Source organism: Balaenoptera ricei, chromosome X, assembly GCF_028023285.1.
Source record: "Balaenoptera ricei isolate mBalRic1 chromosome X, mBalRic1.hap2, whole genome shotgun sequence".
Taxonomy (NCBI): domain Eukaryota; kingdom Metazoa; phylum Chordata; class Mammalia; order Artiodactyla; family Balaenopteridae; genus Balaenoptera; species Balaenoptera ricei.
Window position 1 is genome coordinate 45,185,707 of NC_082660.1, and position 23,617 is coordinate 45,209,323.

Below are 23,617 nucleotides of genomic sequence, written 5' to 3' on the forward strand. Positions count from 1 at the left end.
AGGGGGATTATCAAGTTAACTGTGCAATTCTGGGAGAAACAGGGAGACCACAGGTGGCAAAACTCTAAATAGCTTGTGAACTGAGATTTGGATAAACCGGATGACTTAGGAACTTGGACATGGGTTATATCCCTGTGTCTTGGGTGCTTAGAAAATAACCCAGGGTGAGATCCGGACACAAGTCCAACACTGTATCACCAGTCCTTGAAATTGGACGCATTCCCCTCCCTTGCCTCGGATATATCTGACCAAGAAAACAATGACACAATTAAGAAGAAGGGTTTTTATTCACGTTCTTGCCCAGTTTGTTGGACACCCTGTATTTGCACAGTCCAACTGCTCAGATGTATTGGAAAATACAGTCGTGCAGCGTGCCGTTCACTGGCCTGATGGTAGAGGGTGCTCCAGCTGGGATCGAATGCTGCTGAGGGTGGGGAGTAAACGGAGAGGAGGAGAAGGAATTGTTGGCTCGCAGGTTAGTGAGCAGCCAGTCTAGCAGTTGTTTTCTAGCCCGCTTCCCACGGCTTCATCCCGTGGTTGTTCCTTGGTGAACTTCATGACCTCTTGAGGAAGATCTCCTACACTGTACCCCTTCTCTGCTGCTTTAGCTGAAACTTCGGGAAGCTGTGGAGAGAGCAGAGATAACTTGAGTCACGTGATGCTTTTCGAGCCAGGGCCCAGACGGAGAAAGTCAACTACACCCCACCCACCTCCCTGCCTATGATTCTAGGATTAAAGGCTGCCACAGGTCCAGGACTGGAGGCTGCTGACATGGCTTTCCTTTTTTCTGGACCCTCCTCTAATGGCATAGATTAAAATGCCAAAGGTCCTTTCTTTTTGAGCTTCAAAAAACAAACTCTGGAATCAGTTGTGTTCACTAATACTTCTCATCAGGTACTGGGATCCTTCAGTTAATCTGTACTGATTTCTAGGTCAAGGTTAGGGGTTGCCATTCCCCTGCCTCCCTAAAAAAAAGTACATGAGATTGGAAATAGGGAGGATAATTTGGTTTAGTATTTTATTTCTCTGGAATCCATCTAATGTAGGAAACACAGCCGTGGGGTGTGTGTGTGTGTGTGTGTGTGTGTGTGTGTGTGTGTGCATGTGTGCAAAACATAAGACTTAAAAATTGCTCCCTGATGTTTTACCAAATAGTTTGTTGAAAGGATCACTGGTAAAATGAGCTAATCTCACTCTCCTCCTCTTGGAAGTACACAGGCCTTGAGGTGTCCAGAGCCCCATGTAATTAATGGTTCATCACTTTTGTGTCTTTATGAGGTGAGAGTAATTCATGAGTCACATGATAAAGAACAGACTCAAAAAAATGGACTGCTTCTTGGGCTCTAAGTACAATACCTCCTCCCTGCCCCTACCCATTCCAACCCTCTTTCTTCTTGTTCCTTGTTGCATTGCTTACCTTCTTCAGTTGTCCAGCATCATCTCCCGCGAAGTAGAGCACGGGTATGTTAAATTGTGAGGCCGCAATCCACTGCAGGACAGCCTGGAGCTGCTTTTGCAAGCTACTTGTTGAGCACTGATTATTGACAATGATTTCAGGTCCAGGAGAGTCTTGATAGTTCTGTGACATCGCAGCACCGTGACTACATCTGGGGCCACCGGCCTGGTAGTTGGGGTTGTTGGCCAAGGCTGCTTGTTCTTCCAACTCAGCAAGGGCTGCCCCATTTTTGCTATACTTAGCCATGATAAGGCACAGCTTCATCACAGATTCTACCAGTTGATCTATAAATTGTCGGTTCACTTGCTTCATCCCACTGATAAAGTCAAGTTCTTGATTGTCCTGGCATTGTTCTTCCCCTTTGTCAGGCCTCTTGGACATGGTGGCTCCTTTGTCTGTCCTGGGCTCAGAACGTTTGTTCTCACCTTCACATAGATCTCCGCAGTTGAAGGAGCTCTCACTAAGCAGTGTTTGAATCAGTGACAGAATGATGTTTGACATAACCAGCCTCTGGGAGTCCAGGTGTTGATTCTCCTTTAGAGAGGTGGATGATTCAGGTGCTCCACGAGATTCTAGATGTTTCACTGAAAGTGCCTTGGCACTTTGGCTACCTCTGCGCTTTTTGTATTGGGCACTCTGAGTCATATAGCCGGTGGTAGAACCAAGACAGTCTTTAAATGCATCTTTGCCCTTGGCCTGCTGGGTCAGATAGTATTGGATCAGCCTAAGGGCAGAGACAATCAAGTTCTTTGCCAGTGAATCCATGGAAAGGCTGATCTTCTCTCTCTTTTCCTCCTTATTGGCGCATGCTTTGCCAGCCATCTTGCCTTGATTGCCATGATTTTGGTTCCACATTGTTGGGCTCTCCTTGAGGGTATGTTCGCTGACTTTCTCACCACTGGTCAATGACTTGCACTCCTCTGGTTTCATTTTGCCTTTGTCCTTCCCCTTCATCTCGGCCTTCATAGCTGAGAATTTGAGACTTTGGTTCTTGCATTTGGGATCATGGCACCCAGCTTTCAAAGATGCATGTGACGAACTCCGAGACTTAGTTTCCTTTTTTTCCCCAAGAAGAGCACAGACAAGACGCTTCAGCATGGCCTCTATGATATCAGCAGTGTTTTGTTTCCCATGGTTGAGCAGATTCCTCTTGACAGTTGAGACAAAGTCTGAGTTGGCCATCAGGACCCTGGTGTTATTATATAGGTTCTTCATGCAGGACTCAATCAAATTGGACACAATTTCCTTGGTGTGTTTTAACAGCACCCTCCTCAGGACCACACAAGCTGGAATTGGCTTCCCAGAGCTATGAACTTTCAAGTTCTGCATAACAGAGACCATCGTGTCAGATGCCACTTGATTTGTGTAAACCATGAACATTTTGCTGGTCGAATCTGCAAATTCCTTGTTGTCTCTTTGGCACATCTGTTTGTCTCCACCTTTGCTCTTGTTGGCTAATTCACTATACAGAAAGGTTTTTTGGCCACCTTTCCTACACTCCTCCCCAGTGCCCCGCCTTTCTGCAGAGGTCACTTCCACAGCATCATGGGCCATTTCAGAAGTGATCTTGCTCACAGCACTACGAGGGCTGTTTTTCCCTTTGTCCCCACTGGGTGGATAGATTGAATGATGAAGACATTTGCTTCCACCTTCCAACTTCTCCTTGATTTTCTTATGGGCCATCTGGATCACCAGAGGAGATAGTCGGTTGACATAGAAGGAAAGGTCATCCGTAGAACATTCTCCAGCAGGGGAGATAACTGCCCTCTGATTGCTAGGAGACTTGGCTGGTGAGGTGGAAGGACTCTGGTTATTGCTGGTGTTTTTGGACGCTGTCATTTCCAGATGTTGGCCTTGAGGTCCTTTGGCCACATAATCCATTTTCAGTTGATCGGCATAGAGTCTGTAGCAGTTCCCAGAGGGCAGTTTGTGACATTTGCCCTCTGTGTCTCCTAGTTTATGTCTACAGCTGGAGGATGAGGGGCTAAGTGCATGTTGGAAACACAAGGTGTACTTCTGAAGATCACTGAGTAGACGATTGAGGACACGTCCAGGATTAGAAGGAGCTCGTTTGAAAAGGCACACTGACATCTCCATCTAAAAAAAGAAGACCTATCCATAAGACTTTAGGTAGGCTACTTCTTTCCCCTATTGTATTTAGAAGATATATCTTCTAAGTTGCACAGATTAGGGATTTGGCCTTTAGTATTTGCATGGGCGCGTAACACACAATTATATCCATTAATACACGTTCAAGCACAAGTGGCAGCAACAAAAGCTCAGAGCAGATACATTTGTACACGTAACTATATACAAGTGTTATCAATATGTTTGTCAACTTCATCTGAGTATGTGTGCTTATTTCAATACATGTCAAAAATATGTCAGTGTCTCTGTCGTGTGTGTATATGCACATCAATATATCAATTCATGAGTGTGAACATGTGTCAGTCTGTACTGTTAGTGTGTGAAAATGTGCCTGTGTGTATGTGTGTGCATATGTGTATGTCAATGCACATGTGTGATGTCACCGTGTGTAAGCATGTGTCATAATGTGCTGACATCATACCCATTGTATATGTCAACTGTATAGGCCAGCATGTGCATGTTAGTATGTATATTTTGTACATGTGTGTGAATGTAAAAATATGAGTGTGTATATCAGTGTGTCTCTGAATATGAAAATAAGCAAGTGTCGAGTTGAGAGAGCTGCATATGTGTTTATGATATAAATCCAGTAGCATGTATCATGCAGCTATAAACGTATTTATGTTGAAGCATACATTCAGGTATTAGCATACATACTCATCAATATATTAATATATAATTAATGTATAATATATTAATAAATATGTATGTTAAAAATGAATATGTATAAATAGGTGATTGTATAATGACTGTGTATATCGATATATTAGGTATCAGTTTATGTTATATTTATATACTATCTCAATGATTGATGTATGTCAGTGGTGAATACACACTGGCATTTGAGTGTGTCTGTGAGTACATGAGTGGGGATGTCACTGCATTTGTGTCAATATGTGTATCAGTGTACACAAACATGTGCGTTAGTTAATGTGTCACTTTGTTTAAGTTTGTATGTGTGTGTATCAACATGAGGTATATTTATAAGTGAGTATGCCTGTACCTGAGTCTGCATGGTCTGTTTTGATCAAGGCTTGTGTGTATCAATGTGAGTGTGTGTTTATGCATAGTGTGCTTGGATGTATATATAAATGTTTATGTGTATCACATGTGGGCACATTAGTGTGTCTGACTCTGTATAACTGTATATCTTTGCATATGTGTGTAAGTCATTGTTATGACTAGATCACTATACGTAAGTTTGTTATTTCAATGCTTGTGTGTGTTTGTCAGTGTCACATGTAGCCAAGGCATGTGTGTGGCCTGGCTACAAATTATTATAAATTATTTTATAAATTATTTTTTGTTAATGTATATACATGTATATATCTATGTGTGTGTCACTTTGTGTAAACGTATATGTGTATATCTATACTTGTGACTGTGTATGCCCATGTTTGGATATGTGTATACATATTGTGTACACATCCACACAGCACTAAGTACCATTGCCCTCTTTGCTCCATTCATTGCTTCATCACCATGAATTCCTGGAAACGTGAGGTCATAATAAGGTCCACTTTTTGCAAATGGGCTTAAGTTAAAATCAAGGAGACCTGCATTGTGTGTAGTAAATATGGGCTCCTCTTTTAAAAACAAACACCAGAGACTGGTTCAAGATGGCAGAGTAGAAGGACGTGCTCTCAATCTCTCTTGCGAGAACACCAGAATCACAACTAACTGCTGAACAATCATCGACAGGAAGACACTGGAACTCACCAAAAAGATACCCCACATCCAAAGACAAAGGAGAAGCCACAATGAGATGGTAGGAGGGGCACAATCACAATAAAATCAAATCCCATAACTGCTGGGTGGGTGACTCACAAACTGGAGAACACTTATACCACAGAAGTCCACCCACTGGAGTGAAGGTTCTGAGCCCCATGTCAGCCTCCCGAACCTGCAGGTCCGCAATGGGAGGAGGAATTCCTAGAGAATCAGACTTTGAAGGCTAGTGGGATTTGATTGCAGGACTTCGACCGGACTGGGGGAAACAGAGACCCCACTCTTGGAGGGCACACACAAAGTAGTGTGCGCATAGGGAACAAGGAAGGAGCAGTGACCCCAGGGGAGACTGAACCAGACCTACCTGCTAGTGTTGGAGGGTTTCCTGCAGAGGCGGGGGGTGGCTCTGTCTCACCGTGAGGACAAGGACACTGGCAGCAAAAGTTCTGGGAAGTACTCCTTGGCGTGAGCCCTCCCAGAGTCCGCCATTAGCCCCAACAAAGAGCCCGGGTAGGCTCCAGTGTTGGGTCGCCTCAGGCCAAACAACCAACAGGGAGGGAACCCAGCCCCACCCATCAGCATTCAAGCAGATTAGAGTTTTACTGAGCTCTGCCCACCAGAGCAACAGCCGGGTCTACCCACCACCAGTCCCTCCCATCAGGAAACTTGCACAAGCCCCTTAGATAGCCTCATCCACCAGAGGGCAGACAGCAGAAGCAAGAAGAACTACAATCCTGCAGCCTGTGGAACAAAAACCACATTCACAGAAAGAGAGACAAGATGAAAAGGCAGAGGGCTAGGTACCAGATGAAGGAACAAGATAAAATCCCAGAAAAACAACTAAATGAAGTGCAGATAGGCAACCTTCCAGAAAAAGAATTCAGAATAATGATAGTGAAGATGATCCAGGACCTCGGAAAAAGAATGGAGGCAAAGATCAAGAAAATGCAAGAAATGTCTAACAAACCTAGAAGAATTAAAGAACAAACAAACAGAGGTGAACAATACAATAACTGAAATGAAAACTACACTAGAAGGAATCAATAGCAGAATAACTGAGGCAAAAGAACGGATAAGTGACCTGGAAGACAGAATGGTGGAATTCACTGCTGAGGAACAGAATAAAGAAAAAAGAATGAAAAGAAATGAAGACAGCCTAAGAGACCTCTGGGACAACATTAAATGCAACAACATTCACATTACAGGGGTCCCAGAAAGAGGAGAGAGAGAGAAAGGACCCGAGAAAATATTTGAAGAGATTATAGTCGAAAACTTCCCTAACGTGGGAAAGGAAAAAGCCACCCAAGTCCAGGAAGCACAGAGAGTCCCATACAGGATAAACCCAAGGAGAAACATGCCGAGACACATAGTAATCAAATTAGAAAAATTAAAAACAAAGAAAAATTGTTGAAGGCAACAAGGGAAAAGCGAAAACAGACAAGGGGACTCCCATAAGGTTAACAGCTGATTTCTCAGCAGAAACACTACAAGCCAGAAGGGAGTGGCATGATATACTTAAAGTGATGAAAGGGAAGAACCTACAACCAAGATTACTCTACCCGGCAAGGATCTCACTCAGCTATGATGGAGAAATCAAAAGCTTTACAGACAAGCAAAAGCTAAGAGAATTCAGCACCACCAAACCAGCTCTACAACAAATGCTAAAGGAACTGCTCTAAGTGGGAAACACAAGAGAAGAAAAGGACCTACAAAAATAAACCCAAAACAATTAAGAAAATGGCAATAGGAACATACATATCGATAATTACCTTAAACGTGAATGGATTAAATGCTCCAACCAAAAGACACAGGCTTGCTGAATGGATACGAAAACAAGACCCATATATATGCTGTCTACAAGAGACCCACTTCAGACCTAGGGACACATACAGACTGAAAGTGAGGGGATGGAAAAAGATATTCCATGCAAATGGAAATCAAAAGAAAGCTGTAGTAGCAGTACTCGTATCAGATAAAATAGACTTTAAAGTAATGTTACAAGAGACAAGGAAGGACACTACATAATGATCAAGGGATCAATCCAAGAAGAAGGTATACCAATTATAAATATTTTTGCACCCAACATAGGAGCACCTCAATACATAAGGCAACTGCTAGCAGCTATAAAAGAGGAAATCGACAGTAACACAATAATAGTGGGGGACTTTAACACCTCACTTACACCAATAGACAGATCTTCCAAACAGAAAATTAATAAGGAAACAGAAGCTTTAAATGACACAATAGACCAGATAGATTTAATTGATATTTATAGGACATTCCATCCAGAAACAGCAGATTACACTTTCTTCTCAAGTGCTCATGGAACATTTTCCAGGATAGATCACATCTTGGGTCACAAATCAAGCCTCAATAAATTTAAGAAAATTGAACTCACATCAAGCACCTTTTCTGACCACAACGCTATGAGATTAGAAATGAATTACAGGGGGAAAAAAAAACATAAAAAACACAAATACATGGAGGCTAAACAATATGTTACTAAATAACCAAGGGATCACTGAAGAAATCAAAGAGGAAATTAAAAAATACCGAGAGACAAATGACAAAGAAAACACGACAATCTAAAACCTATGGGATGCAGCAAAAGCAGTTCTAAGAGGGAAATTTATAGCTATACAAGCCTACCTAAACAATTAAGAAAAATCTCAAATAAACAATCTAACCTTACACCTAAAGGAACTAGAGAAAGAAGAACAAACCAAACCCAAAGTTAGCAGAAGGAAAGAAATCATAAAGATCAGAGCAGAAATTAGTGAAATAGAAACAAAGAAAACAATAACAAAGATCAATAAAACTAAAAGCTGGTTCTTTGAGAAGATAAACAAAATTGATAAACCATTAGCAAGACTCATCAAGAAAAAGAGGGAGAGGATTCAAATCAATAAAATTAGAAATGAAAAAGGAGAAGTTACAACAGACACTGCAGAAATACAAAGCATCCTGAGAGACTACTACAAGCAACTCTATGCCAATAAAATGGACAACCTGGAAGAAATGGACAAATTCTTAGAAAGTTATAACCTTCCAAAACTGAACCACGAAGAAATAGAAAATATGAACAGACCAATCACAATTGATGAAATTGAAAGTGTGATTGAAAATCTTCCAACAAACAGAAGTCCAGGACCAGATGGCTTCACAGGTGAATTCTATCAAACATTTAGAGAAGAGTTAACACCCATCCTTCTCAAACTCTTCCAAAAAATTGCAGATGAAGGAACACTCCCGAACTCATTTTATGAGGCCACCATCACCCTGATACCAAAACCAGACAAAGATACTACAAAAAAAGAAAATTACAGACCAATGCCACTGATGAATGTAGATGCAAAAATCCTCACCAAAATACTAGCAAACAGAATCCAACAGCATACTAAAGGATCATACACCATGATCAAGTGGGATTTATCCCAGGGATGCAAGGATTCTTCAACATATGCAAATCAATCAATGTGATAAACCATATTAACAAGTTGAAGAATAAAAACCATATGATTATCTCAATAGATGCAGAAAAAGCTTTTGACAAAATTCAACACCCATTTACGATGAAAACTCTCCAGAAAGTGGGCACAGAGGGAACCTACCTCAACATAATAAAGGCCATGTATGACAAACCCACAGCAAACATCATTCTCACTGGTGAAAAACTGCATTTCCTCTAAGATCAGGAACAAGACAAGGATGTCCACTCTCACCTCTATTATTCAACATAGTTTTGGAAGTCCTAGCCACAGCAATCAGAGATGAAAAAGAAATAAAAGTAATACAAGTTGGAAAAGAAGAAGTAAGACTGTCACTGTTTGCAGATGACATGATACTATACATAGAGAATCCTAAAGATGCCACCAGAAAACTGCTAGAGCTAATCAGTGAATTTGGTAAAGTTGCAGGATACAAAATTAATGCACAGAAATCTTTTGCATTCCTATATACTAATGATGTAAAATCTGAAAGAGAATTTAAGGAAACACTCCCATTTACCATTGCAACAAAAAGAATAAAATGCCTAGGAATAAACCTACCTAGGGAGACAAAAGACCTGTATGCAGAAAACTATAAGACACTGATGAAAGAAATCAAAGATGATACCAACAGATGGAGAGATATACCATGTTCTTGGATTGGAAGAATCAATATTGTGAACATGACTCTACTACGCGAAGCAATCTACAGATTCAGTGCAATCCCTGTCAAATTACCAATGACATTTTTTGACAGAACTAGAACAAAAAATTTTAAAATTTGTATGGAGACACAAAGGACCCCGAATAGCCAAAGCAGTCTTGAGGGAAAAAAGTGGAGCTGGAGGAATCAGACTCCCTGGCTTCAGACTATACTACAAAGCTACAGTAATCAAGACAACATGGTACTGGCACAAAAACAGAAATATAGATCAATGGAACAAGATAGAAAGCTCAGAGATAAACCCACGCACCTATGGTCAACTTATCTATGACAAAGGAGGCAAGGATATACAATGGAGAAAAGACAGTCTCTTCAATAAGTGGTGCTGGGAAAACTGGACAGCTACATGTAAAAGAATGAAATTAGAACACTCCCTAACACCATATACAAAAATAAACCCAAAATGGATTAGAGACCTAAATGTAAGACTGGACACTATAAAACTCTTAAAGGAAAACATAGGAAGAACACTCTTTGACATAAATCACAGCAAGACCTTTTTTGATCCTCCTCTTAGAGTAATGGAAATAAAAACAAAAATAAACAAATGGGACCTAATGAAACTTCAAAGCTTTTGCACAGCAAAGGAAACCATAAACAAGACCAAAAGACAACCCTCAGAATGGGAGAAAATATTTGCAAACGAATCAACAGACAAAGGATTAATCTCCAAAGTATATAAACAGCTCATGCAGCTCAATGTTTAAAAAACAAACAGCCCAATCAAAAAATGGGCAGAAGAGCTAAATAGATATTTCTCCAAAGAAGACATAGAGGTGGCCAAGAAGCACATGAAAAGCTGCTCAACATCACTAATTATTAGAGAAATGCAAATCAAAACTACAATGAGGTATCACCTCAGACCAGTTAGAATAGGCATCATCAGAAAATCTACAAAGAACAAATGCTGGAGAGGGTGTGGAGAAAAGGGAACCCTCTTGCACTGTTGGTGGGAATATAAATTGATACAGCCACTATGGAGAACAGTATGGAGGTTCTTTCAAAAACTAAGAATAGAATTACCATATGACCCAGCAATCCCACTACTGGGCATATACCCAGAGAAAACCATAATTCAAAAAGACACATGCACCCCAATGTTCATTGCAGCACTATTTACAATAGCCAGGTCATGGAAGCAACCTAAATGCCCATCAACAGACGAATGGATAAAGAAGATGTGGTACATATATACAATGGAATATTACTCAACCATAAAAAGGAACGAAATTGGGTCATTTGTAGAGACGTGGATGGATCTAGAGACTGTCATACAGAGTGAAGTAAGTCAGAAAGAGAAAAACAAATATCGTGTATTAAAGCATATATGTGGAACCTAGAAAAATGGTACAGATGAACTGGTTTGCAGGGCAGAAAGTGAGACACAGATGTAGAGAACAAATGTATGGACACCAACGGGGGAAAGCGGTGGGGGATGGGGGTGGTGGTGTGATGAATTGGGAGATTGGGATTGACCTGTATACACTGATGTGTATAAAATGGATGACTAATAAGAACCTGCTGTATAAAAAAGTAAATAAAATAAAGTTCAAAAAATTCAAAAAACAAAAACCAAAAAAAACCCCAAACACCAGGTATATCCTTTTATTAAGACCCCAAAATGGAGTTGGCCACCCCCAACTGAACCCAAGACTCTTTGGAGAATATTTTGTAACTGGTTTTCCCTTCCTCAGGGGCCACTCTCATGACTCCAAAGGCATCTGGTGTCAGAAATGATGTTTCTGGTTATAATATGAGCTTAGGAACACAGAACAAGAAATATTTGACTCCTTTGCACTGAAGCCAAATATCCTGTTCCAATATCAGCTACTCCAGGCTTCTAGGACTGTGAGAGTGACTTGTCATGTGCTCTAATGCCTACTCCAAACCAGCCTGCCAGGTGTAATTTGGGATATTTACACAAAAACAAAAGGATTCCATATCTGACAGTGGTGTGCAAGCGTAATTGCTTTGAACTTTATGCTACCCAACAGCCTGGGTAATCTCTTAGACAACAGGGTAGGGCAACTACAGTTTTTGGTTGCTGTGGATTCACTCTTCTTCATATCCTCTTTCTTCATTGTTGGACACTGGGCAATGTGGGGCACACAAGTCCATTACAAGCCAGCAAAGAACATTGCAAAGGATCTTGCTTATAAGCCCATATCTTTGTTAAGATAAGCATAGCAAGATTTTTTGCAGTAGGTACCTGAAATTAGGAGAGGGCATTCTGAGCCTCTGTGATAGTGTCATTGTGAGCTACCTGAGCATTGAACTTACTGTGACTGTGAGCTTAGGTCTGTGTTCTCTAGAATATCATAATATTTAAATTTTGGGTCTGTTTGACAATAGTTCTCTTACTATCTCTGAACCAGAGTCCTCAGATTCAGCATTGGGCTCTGGGAATGAGAAAGGGTAGGCTCAGAGGCTAAGTCTATACCTTAGGTGAGTCTTGCTTCTCAGTATCCTTGATCACAATAATTTCTTCTTCTTCCAGGCTCTCCAGGTTTAAGTCACCTCTTGAATTGGAACCAGTAGCATCCTATGGAATTAAAGGGCAAGATTCTTGTGAGAAGTTGCTTTTTGAGACTTCTCCAAGCTGACCCGCTAGGCTACTACTTCAAAGCATGAATGTCATGTCTCCTATTATCCCCTTTCTTTCTGAAGGAAAAGTAGGCTTGTAAGGCTAGCTAGTCTTTGAAGAATGAGATAAAGCTCCCTCTACAAATTACTACTCCCTCCCACCCCACTGAAGGTATTCACAAAGCCATCAGTCTCAGGAACCATATTCCATTAAACGTCAACCTTTTGGAAAGGGTTCCCCCCCCCCCAACTTTTCTGACATGCTGTCTTCCATGCTTTCACTCTTTTAGCCCTACCAGCAACCTAAGTGGCTTATAAAATGAGATTTGGTATCAAGAATGACAGTAAATTCCGAACCAGGGATCATGGGCTCATGAGAATGATGGCTTCCCACCTGAGTCCCCGTCACCTTTCCACCCTCTACCACAACCTTTCCCTTTCCTCATGCTGAAACTGATAACCCTTCTCAGCATCTTCCCACCCATTCCAACTCTGAGGGAAGCAGAGAGTACCCACCTTAGAATCTTTATCTTCCCTGTTGAGGGTGGACACATCAACAAAGCATATCTGCATCAAATTAAGATGGTGAATTTAGAAAAATTCAGAAATTAAGAAAAGGCCTTAATTTCTCTGTGAGATGACAGTAGCACCTACCTTATCGGGTTCTTGTGAGGATTGATTGAGATAGTGCGTGTAAAGCTTTAGTAGAGTGCCTAGACATAATTAAGTACTCAATAAACCATAGACAAATGATTTTTATTAGGCAGACAGAACCTTTTTTTAATTTTGAATTTTATTTTATTTATTTTTTTTATACAGCAGGTTCTTATTAGTCATCAATTTTATACACATCAGTGTATACATGTCAATTCCAATCGCCCAATTCAGCACACCACCATCCCCACCCCACCGCGGCTTTCCCCCCTTGGTGTTCATACGTTTGTTCTCTACATCTGTGTCTCAACTTCTAGGCAGACAGAATCTTAATGTTACTATGCTTCCTAAATGAGAACACCTACCTGTGAGAGAGAAAGAGGCCCAAAATACAATATCCACATTTATTGAGAAAACTGAGAAGAGAGATGGCTTGCCCAACTGACACAGACTCAAAACTGGAACTTGTATTAGAACTCGATTCCCCTGGCTCCCAGTTTGGAGCACTTTCTACTACATTAATGTTGCCAAAATGTGGTGGTTTTACTATTGATGACATAGAAGATTTTAAGTGGTACATGGATAAACATTTCTGTGTTTAATAGGTGCTTTATATTGTTATTCATTAGGAAAAATACATATTTTGCCCTCCTGAAGGAGTCCAGCTTTAGGGTAGCTTACTGGTAGCTAGGCAACATTATTATGACTTCAGAGGTGTGAGATAATAGAGTCTGGTAACTAGGCAACCACCACCCCTGGCTCCCCTCAGTCTCCCCCACCAGCCTCCCCTCCTCAGCTCCTTCACATCACTCCTCATCTTGCCCCTCCCTTGAATTGTCCCTGTGTGATGTATGAGCATATTGGTCCCCCACAGACCTTACTGAGCTTGATTCCTTAGAGAAATCACAGTATCACTATCCATTAGTCTATCCTGGGCTCCAGGATATCTATACCCAAATGCCAAGCCTTTCTTGGTAGGAGTCATTTTGTATATTACCACTTTCTGGTCCTGATCTTGCTGTCCTGTTGGGCTGTAGAGATCTACCTTGCACATGCTCTTGTGGCTATGTAACCAGTCAATATTATTATCAGACATCTGGAAAGAGAAAGAAAATAAATCTGAAAGTCTTATATATGACTTTTAGAAACTGAATCAGTTTGAATAAGAATCCCTGAAGGGGTTTCTGAAACCCATCTCTGTTTCATATAGGTTTAGGCTAGGAACTGGTTGGGTAAGCCATGAGGGAAGGACACTCTGAAATGTTTGAATCTGATGATCAAGATCATTATCTTTTAGCTCAATCCATAGTCGTCTTTAATTTAGATTCCCCACACCAGGTATTTGGAACCATGGGAGTATCATATTGACTTGGGAAAATGCCAGTCAGGAAAAATGACAGGCTGGGAAGTAAATTTAAAAGGAGGTCTAGAGACTGTGGGGTTAAATTTAGTGATTTACTTCTCCCCAACCCCATTAACTAAATCTCACCTGTATCCTCTTTTCTTTATCCACTCTTGGGTACCTTCAAAGAGTCAAGCTCACCTCATCCCCTTTAACTGAATTTTAGCTAAACCTAGTCTAATCCGAGTCTTTCTCATTACATTAAAGAAAGTGAAATTACTCACCACATAGGGCCACTAGAAAAGACTAAGGTCAATACCAGTAAAGTGAATAATTCTTTTTATTAAAACAACATACAGAACGAGTTTCTGAATACTGGGAACACTCAGTCTAATAGCCATAAATATAACTAAGAGACAAATGTCTGCGGGAAGACCAGACCCTGATCCCATAGGACAAAGTTTATTTGAAAGAGAGAATAATCTCTGCCAACTTCCTTCAACCCCCCGCCACCTCCCACCCCAGCCTGGAACTAAAAGTAAAAAGGAAATGGCAGAAGCCACTGACTGATTTTTCCCTATGTAAGACACGTTTGGGAAGATACAGTTAAGAGCTCAGTAGAATTGTTTTGGTATCTGGGGGTGAATTTGATTTATCTTTAAAATTTAACAAGAGAAACCTTTTGGGCCAAGTATTAGAGGGCAGTTGAATTCCTTTCCCTTCACTTCCTTCAAAATTTAGACCCCTTTAACCTCTAGCTCCCTCCCTCCCTCCCCCTTCTTTCTGCCTTCTCTCCCCTTCTCTCCCTCAGCCCTTCCTTCCCTCTCTCTTCCTCCCTCCCTCCCTCCATTCTCCCTCCTTCCCCCTCTCTCCCTCCCTTCCTCTCTCCCTCCCTCTTGCTGCCTCTCTCTTCCTCTCTCACTCTCAACATTTTAATAACAACTATCCTCTGATGGCTAGCCTTTCACAGGATACTACTACATTTAGACACTTTACTTTTCCCCCTACCCCTCTCCATCTCATTCCCCCAGATCTTCTTGGACTCTCCCTTCAAAAATCTCTAGAAATCCCTGAAAAAAGTTTTAGGAAGAGGTTTTCCACATCCTCAGAAGAGGGAGTTTCTTTTTTTCAAGAGCTAGAGATCACTAGCTTAGAGAAAAAGAGGGGGAGGCATAGAGGTCCCTCATGTGATTTGGATATAGCCTCAGTCCAAATCCTAAAAAAAACTGTAAAAAATAAAACTTATGAACTTATTACCTTGATAATGAAGTTATTTTAGACTTTGGCTGAAGATGTGCCACCTAGAAGGGAGATGTGCCCCTTGAGATGGAAGTGGGCAATACCAAGTTCTTGGGCACCTGCTGCTGACTGCCACCCCGTCAGCTGTTGGATGAGACTGAGGGAGCCAGGCTCTCCTCACTGCTTCTGACCCTGGCACATGACAACAGGGTTTGTTGGGTCATAATGCCTGAAACCGTAGCAACCTCAGCAAAGGGGGGGCAGGCTGGCAAACTCAGTAGCCCTTCTCATCAAAAGCACATCAGGCTGTCTGCTGTACATTTTTTCTGTTCTGTCTAGAAGGGTACACATATTTCGTTTACATTTTGTCCAGCTCACAACTCCTTAAGACCTCCCTTCTCATTACTCTTCAGGCTAGACTTCCAGAACAATCTAGTCATATTAGTTACCAGTGGAGGTCTGTATTTTTCATATACAGGATGACCACCAGCCTCTGTGAATAAAACAGTATTAATTTTCACATCTTAGCTTATTTCTCTTTGGGTTTCCCTCTAGATATTTAGAGTTATGTGGCAAGAGATCTTTGGATTTATGTAGAAACAGAGAAATGTTAAAGTCCTTTCTGGGTATCCTGAATAAAAATATGAAAGTAGAAAGTCTGAGGCTGCCTTAGCAGCTTCTGTAGTTTCACCTCATCATCAAGACACCCCCTTGGCTAGTCAAAAAGAAGTCAGAAGATGCCCCTACCTTTGTAGTATCAGAGTAGGCTATTTCGTAGGAACTTGGAATGATTTTTTCTTGTAAATTTGGATGCTGTGATGACCCAGTCTGACTCAAGATGTTGCTGCTTTCCTCAACCCTCCAAACTATCCTAAAGACTTGACTGCCAGTTGGTACCAGAACTTCTACTTCATGACATCATTCTTTCTATAGAGAACAGTGACAGCACAAAGACAGGGGTTCTATCCTTAGGATTCTGGATGTCTAAGTGGTCCAGCAAGCTTTGACCTTTATCATGAGACATAATTAGCCCCCGCAAAAGCCAATCCACTTAGGTCAGGGTCAGCCTGTCACAGACTCCTCAAGCCATGAAGAGACCTGAGCCCCACTTATACTTTTACATTATGGTCAGTGCTAGATGGCTGGTTACAGTATTCCTTAAAGCATTATCCATTACACTTTGAGATGCCTTCAGTTTAGCCCCAGTTTGGAAACATTAGCCCATAAACAAATGCTCTCATTGTGCCCAAGTCTCATCTTGTTTTCTCCTTGTCCTTTCTTCACCTGCCTTCATGTTAACCTCGTGTGAATAACTGTATCTGAATTAAAAATCAGTAGAGATGACCACCTAAATCATAGAGTTTCATATCCTTGGTTCTACTTCCATTTCGTCTTTTATCTGTTACCCTAAAATTACATGTCTTAACCCTCCTGTACAATTTTGACCTTGTCAATTCATGGCATCAGAGACAAACAGAGCTGGACCTTTGTTAAAGGTGGCAAGACCTATTTTATTCAGGCTACTGAAGTAAGGGAGAGACTTCAGATGAACAGAGCTGAACTCCACTGAAACAAAAGGCTTTGTAAATGCTGGGGAGTGCTAAAGGAAAAGTGCTGAGGGAAGTTTTTGGGGTGGGAGGTTGGTCAATGTGATCAGGGCATCTGTGTTTGCTAACTGGTACTTAACAAAGTTAGGTTCCTACCCTTTCATAGAGACTGAGAGATAGGGGCCCTATCTTTCTTGATGATTACATTTCAAAGGGATGACTCCCAGGTCTCTGAGAAAGCTTTTCCTGGGTTGTAGAAGAAACATCTCAAAAGGACAGGGAAAGGATTTACAATCACAAGTTTTCTAAAGTAAATGTTCTGAGAAAAGGGAGGTCATGGGGCTATAGTCAGGTTTTGGCTGGAATAAACAGTAAATTCTTTTGGCACTTTTGAACTTTCTCAGGCAGGCATTTTAAAGAGGCTGGAGTCATCATCCTAGGGACATGGCTTTGAGGTGACAGAAACTATGCTGGTGTTTGTTCAAGTCTCTTAATGCAGGGAGTGGATGGAATTGTGCTGAAAGTTGTAGTTCTTATAAGGCCAAGGTTGAGGTCTAGTTGAGAAGGCAGCTCAGAGGAGCCTGACTATATCAAATCATCATGTTGTACACCTTAAATATATACAATTTTTATTTAAAAAAAAGTTTGGGTCAAGGAGGGAGGCTTTGTCAATGGTGATGAGTTAGAATATATAATACAGGACCAGCTTTTCCTATACAACCCATTTGTCAAGGGGAACTTTTGATGATTAAAGAAAAAGTTGGAGCTCCTGTGACTGGCTCATGTCTGTGGAATAAGAAGCAAAGAAAGAAAATGTTTATTTATTCTTCAATCACAAGAATGTATACCCCTAAGATAAAAACAAATAGACAACAGCCACCAAAAAACCAAAAAACCTCTGTCTCTCAGCCCAGAAGGGAACAACTGTGACCCTGGCCTGGAAGATGTCTTACCATATCCCCTAACTGACAAAGGGGGGACTATTATGGATGATTAGAGGCCTGTCCCTGGGCACCCCAATCCTGTCATCTTGGAGGCTAACCAGGAGCAAACAAGAGCAGCATTTGAATTGGATGGCAAACCAATAATGAAATGTAAGGAGGTTTAGTCATAGGTTACAGTGTATCCACTGCCTCTTCTTTCTCGCTGCTGAAGCTCTCAGACTGGCCTGTACTGACTAGAGATGGGGATAGATGGGGGAGAAGGGATATCCAAAGAGTTAAAAGAAGGAATATGGGGGCTTCCCTGGTGGCGCAGTGGTCAAAAATCCACCTGCCAATGCCGGGGACATGGGTTCGAGCCCTGGTCTGGGAAGATCCCACATACCACGGAGCAAGTAAGCCCGTGCGCCACAACTACTGAGCCTGCGCTCTAGAGCCTGTGAGCCACAACTACTGAGCCCACATGCCACGACTACTGAAGCCCGCGCGCCTGGAGCCCGTGCTCCGCAACAAGATAAGCCACCGTAATGAGAAGCCCGTGCACCACGATGAAGAGTAGCCCCTGCTTGCTGCAACCAGAGAAAGCCCGTGTGCCGCAATGAAGACCCAACGCAGCCAAAAACAAACAAACAAACAGATAAACAAATAAATAAAAAGAAGGAATATGCTATGTTAGTGTGCGAGTATGTGTGAAGTAGTATGCACTTAGGTTAACCTTTAAGAGCCAAACACAGAGATGTTAAACACAGAAACTTTGGTTATCATTTTTTCCCCTAATCATCATCCATTTCCTAACCTTGTTTATTCTACCCAAACATCTCTTCCACACAAACTTGTGAATAATTATACAAGTCAAGACTTTAAATATGCTTTCAGTTTGCATTTGGTTTGGAAGAGCTATTAAGATAATAAAAATGGGACCTGTATCTGTAATGTAATTATTATGAATAATGGCAAAATGAAATTTAAATGAATTGAATGATCAGCCTACATGAAATCACTTTCTGCCTGTTAGTCCCACTAAGGATCTTCCAGACTCAGATTTAGCCTACCTAATTTAGTTTATGTGATGACACAGTGACCATTTGGAAAATGGGCCGTGATGCTGATGATTATCAGACATGATTTATTGTGGACCAATGCAAATGGGAACTCCACTTCTTTTTCTCCTGAATTGTTTTCCAGCCATGAGAATACACAATGTCATTTAGAGTAGCTTCGTGCAACCACACTAAAGTGAAAAATTAGATAGCTATTCTGAACATCTCGGCAATGGTGCTGCATAATTACTTCTGTCAAGTATTTATGTTATGTCTGTACTGTGCGTATCTGTCTGTCCTTTCCTATGAGTGATTGAAGCAGTGGAGGGAGAAAATAAAAGACTCTTTAAAAGCTATAAACATTCTCATTTTTTAAATTTCAGAGGGCAGCTGTTAAAGGAAAGCAGACTCAGATATGTTGGGATTTCCTTTTAGGTAGGGACTAAATTAGGCAGCTAAGATCTGTTCTATTGCCTTGTAGAAAATGACTTACAGCTATTTTCGAGGGATGGGCTTGGCTTGGCAGTGGCCATTTCTAGTCAGGCCCCTCCCTCTTATAATTGTGAAATTTCCCTCCTGTGATTTCCTAGAACACTTGTTTATCATCTGTATAATTCATCTAATATCGGCTAGATCTGGCCTCCTAGAGTTAATTAACTTTCCCTATCCCTGGATCACCTACATTGAAAGGCTGGAGGGCAGGTTTTCTGTCTCCTTCACTGTATCTGCCACACTACTGGGCACACAGCTGGGCTCAAGAAACAAATGATGGCTTTGGAATTTCAGGCAGGAAACAAGTCAGAAGCCACATAATCATGGAATCTGTAATAATGACAAAAAACTTGGTTAGCTATTTGAGGGGGCAGCCTTCTTCTTCGAGCAATAATTCTTCACACTTCAGCGTGCATCAGAATCACCTGAAGGGCTTGTTAAAACAGTTGGGGAGCTCCCAGGATCAAGAGGGTAATGTACCTGAAAGGGGTATGAAAGTTCTGCGTACGCCTATCCCCACCCCATACTTTGCCCTGTGCATCCCTTCTTTTTGGTTGTTCCGGAGTTACAAACCAGTAAATGTTAAGTAAAGCGTTAAAAAAAACAAAAACTAAAAACAGATAGTTGGGCCCCAACCCACAGTTTCTAATTCTGCAGGTCTGGAATGGGGCCTGAAAATTTGTTTGGTACTGTGTTTTGTATGCAATTATCTCATTTAATTCTCACACAATCTTCTGAAATGGGTACTATTTCGATTCCGATTTTATGGATGGGTAGCTGGAGCAGAGAGGCCATTTGGTTGGTGGTCTGGCACTGGCCACTACCATCATCTTGGAGGTGGGTGTCTGTGTGTGTGAGCAGAGACTAGTAGGCCTTTTCTTTCTTCTCGGGTCCGAAGATGCAGAAGAGAAATTCCCTGAGAAGAAGAGTATCGAGGGTACCTACTCTGATCTTTTGGCCCCATCTGGTGGCTTCAGGTCTGACTGAACCAAGTGCTGCTCCGTTATCTCCCCCTGCTGGTGAGAATGGTGGGGTCCAACCAGCGGCCTCGGAGATCGCTTTTCCTGAGGCGTTTTTTTCTGAAGGCGGTTATACTGAGGAGATTATTCTGAGGCGGTTAGTACCTCCCCCACCCAACCCCCCAGCCCCTCTTCCGTGTGTGCTTGTTTTCTTTGTTTTGTTTTTTTTTCCGTTTCTGATCGGTGGGGAGCTCCTATCCAATGTATAGCATTTATTCCAATCCCTCTGTGGCTTGTTAAAGGTACAACATATTTTTCTAGGTATTAAAAGAGCCTTTTGCCTTATATATATAAACATATAAATATATAATTATATCCCGTGTCAGAGCTGGAGATGTTGCTGAGGGAACTCGGCTGTTAATCGGATTTTTTTTTTCCTGTCAAACCCACAAACTTGTCTCGAACATCTGACAAAAAGATACTTAAATACTTAAATATTTAAATACTTAAATTATTAACTGGTGACAGAGTTTTTACCCTTCCCTCCAGATTGTATCATTACCAGCGAGTGAATGTTTTAAACAAAGACCGTGGAGGAGAGGAAGGGGATCTGGGAGCACGAAGCCTCTCAGGTTCCCTCACAGCCCTTGTAGCGGGTCCCCACCTCCCCCAACAAGCACACTTAAGGATCATTAAAATAGGATGAAGACTACCCTAAAATAGGATAAAGACTGCCCTAGTCTTCAGCTTTGCGGTGTAGTGTGGCCCCGTGGGGCTATCAGGGTTAGACCTTCCGTGCCTGTCGCTTTCAAATCAAGATGGCAATGGGGGTAATGAGTTCCTGTGGCCACTAGGAGGTCGCAGCTGCTTGGAAAACGTGTTTGCACACAGTACAAAGATCACCACCAGCCCCCCCCCTCCCCCCCGTACACAAGCCCACGTTGCCAAGGCGTTCCTCAAATTCAAAGGGAAATTGGTGAGTCCTTCCTGCTAGAGTCACTCCCCATCCTAAAAACTGCATGTTTGTGTATATTATATTTATTGATATATTTCCTTAATGGCCCTATCATAAAGATGTGTATAGGTTCAAGGAAAGCAGTGACTGTCCAACTCTGTAGAGAACCTAACAGGGCCTCATGTACTTAGCCACTCAGTAATCAGTAATCACTTTTGGTGATGTCGGAGTGATTATGACAATAGTGACGGTGTTACAATAATCACTCAGCATGTGTCCTCTGAAGTCCTTCTCAGTTTTATATTCACCTTGCTTTGGGGCTTATCACACTCTGCCTTGTGTTATAGTTATTTCATTAGGAGCTTTATCTTTCCAAATACAGTAATGCTTGAGGAGAATGACTGTTTTACTCATTTTCATTTACCCTGCAAGAAATAGTACTAGGTTGGTCTATATTAGTGAGTGCTTAAGGATATTTACACAACTGAAAAATCAGTGTGTACACCTGAAACTAATATAATGTTATATGTCAATTCTATCTCAGTAAAAAAAGAAAGACAATCATTGGTAATGGTTGTTCAAGAGTTGCGATGCCCAGAACCATACAGAAGTGCCTGGCCACAGGCAAGAATACTGGATCATGTTGGTCCAAACTGCCTGGCTTATTTCAATACCTTCCTAACTGGTTCCACTGAGTTTTTCCCTTGCCACTCTTCAAGAGAATATTTTTAGAAGAACAATATATTTTATTAGCTACTGTTATTTTTTATAACAGCTTTATTGAAATGTAATTCAAATACCATGTAATTCACCTAACGTGTACAATGCAATGATTTCTAGTATACTCACAGAGTTGTGCAACCATCATCATAATAAATTTTAGAACATTTTCATCACCAAAAAAAAGAAACCTCATACCCTTTAGCTATCACACCTCAGCTCCCCCAACCGTATACCTCCTCAGCCTTAGGCAGCCACTATTCTACTTTCTGTCTCTATAGATTTGCCTATTTTGAACATTTAATATGTGGAATCATACAATATGTGGTCTTTTGTAACTGATTTCCTTCACTTAGCATAACTTTTCCCAGTAAAGAGTTGTGACAACATGTGTGAAATGCTGTTTTGTGAAGGAAGCTCATTAGAGACTCAGTCATGCAGGCACCCTCTGCTATAGCACATACCCAAAGTCCAGAGTCCCAGGAGGAAAGCTGGTGTTCATCAGAAACCATGTTGTTTGCACAAACAGTTAAGTACAGTGAGCTACTCTTATCAGTTAGGGTGGTGGGAACCCTCCCCAAATTCAAGTTCCCAGATCCTAGCCAAGGGCCAAACTTGCCAGCAGGATTTTCAATTGATAGCATTCTCAGGCCTGCTATGTTAACTCTTTTCTATACAGATTTTGATAGGGATTGCATTGATTCTGTAGATCAATTTGAGGAGAATTGCCATCTTAACACTATTAAGTATTTCAACCAATGAACATGGGATGTCTTTACATTTATTTAGGCCTTTAATTTCTCTCAGTGATGTTTTGTGGTTTTCAGTATGCAAATCTTTGTTTTTAACATCTTTATTAGAGTATAATTGCTTTACAATGGTGTGTTAGTTTATGCTTTATAACAAAGTGAATCAGTTATACATATACATATGTTCCCATATCTCTTCCCTCTTGTGTCTCCCTCCCACCCACTCTCCCTATCCCAACCCTCTAGATGGTCACAAGGCACCGAGCTGATCTGCCTGTGGTATGCGGTTGCTTCCCACTAGCTATCTATTTTACGTTTGGTAGTGTATATGTGTCCGTGCCACTCTCTCACTTCGTCCCAGCTTACCCTTCCCCCTCCCCATATCCTCAGGTCCATTTTCTAGTAGGTCTGCGTCTTTATTCCCATCCTGCCCCTAGGTTCTTTATAACCTTTTTTTCCCCTTAGATTCCATATATATGTGTTAGCATACGGTATTTGTTTTTCTCTTTCTGACTTACTTCACTCTGTATGACAGACTCTAGGTCCATCCACCTCACTACAAATAACTCAATTTCGTTTCTTTTTATGGCTGAGTAATATTCCATTGTATATATGTACCACTTCTTCTTTATCCATTCATCTGTCTATGGACACTTAGGTTGCTTCCATGTCCTGGCTATTGTAAATAGAGCTGCAGTGAACATTGTGGTCCATGACTCTTTTTGAATTATGGTTTTCTCTGGGTATATGCCCAGTACTACTGGGATTGCTGGGTCATATGGTAGTTCTATTTTTAGTTTTTTAATGAACCTCCATACTGTTCTCCATAGTGGCTGTATCAATTTACATTCC

At 41.3% G+C, this 23,617-nt stretch overlaps 1 protein-coding gene across 1 annotated transcript; it reads right to left on the reverse strand.

Moving 5' to 3' along the window:
- Window positions 1–492: 492 nt before the first annotated feature.
- Window positions 493–13,877, reverse strand: AKAP4 (A-kinase anchoring protein 4). Its single transcript, XM_059911203.1, has 5 exons — window positions 13,779–13,877; window positions 12,644–12,694; window positions 11,985–12,086; window positions 1,418–3,553; window positions 493–624 (listed from the first exon to the last, which is right to left on the reverse strand). Exons 1-5 carry the CDS (start codon window positions 13,875–13,877, stop codon window positions 493–495), a joined length of 2,520 nt encoding a protein of 839 aa, XP_059767186.1.
- Between the last annotated feature and the right edge of the window lie 9,740 nt (window positions 13,878–23,617).

What these genes read in the sequence shown, in the direction of transcription:
- AKAP4 (XM_059911203.1), bottom strand. Translation starts at nt 13,877, where the DNA reads ATGTCTGATAATAATATTGACTGGTTACATAGCCACAAGAGCATGTGC. An exon ending in GGGAAGATAAAGATTCTAAG is followed by an intron (nt 12,087 to 12,643) that starts GTGGGTACTCTC and finishes TTAATTCCATAG; the next exon opens with GATGCTACTGGTTCCAATTC. An exon ending in ATGCTGGACAACTGAAGAAG is followed by an intron (nt 625 to 1,417) that starts GTAAGCAATGCA and finishes CTCTCTCCACAG; the next exon opens with CTTCCCGAAGTTTCAGCTAA.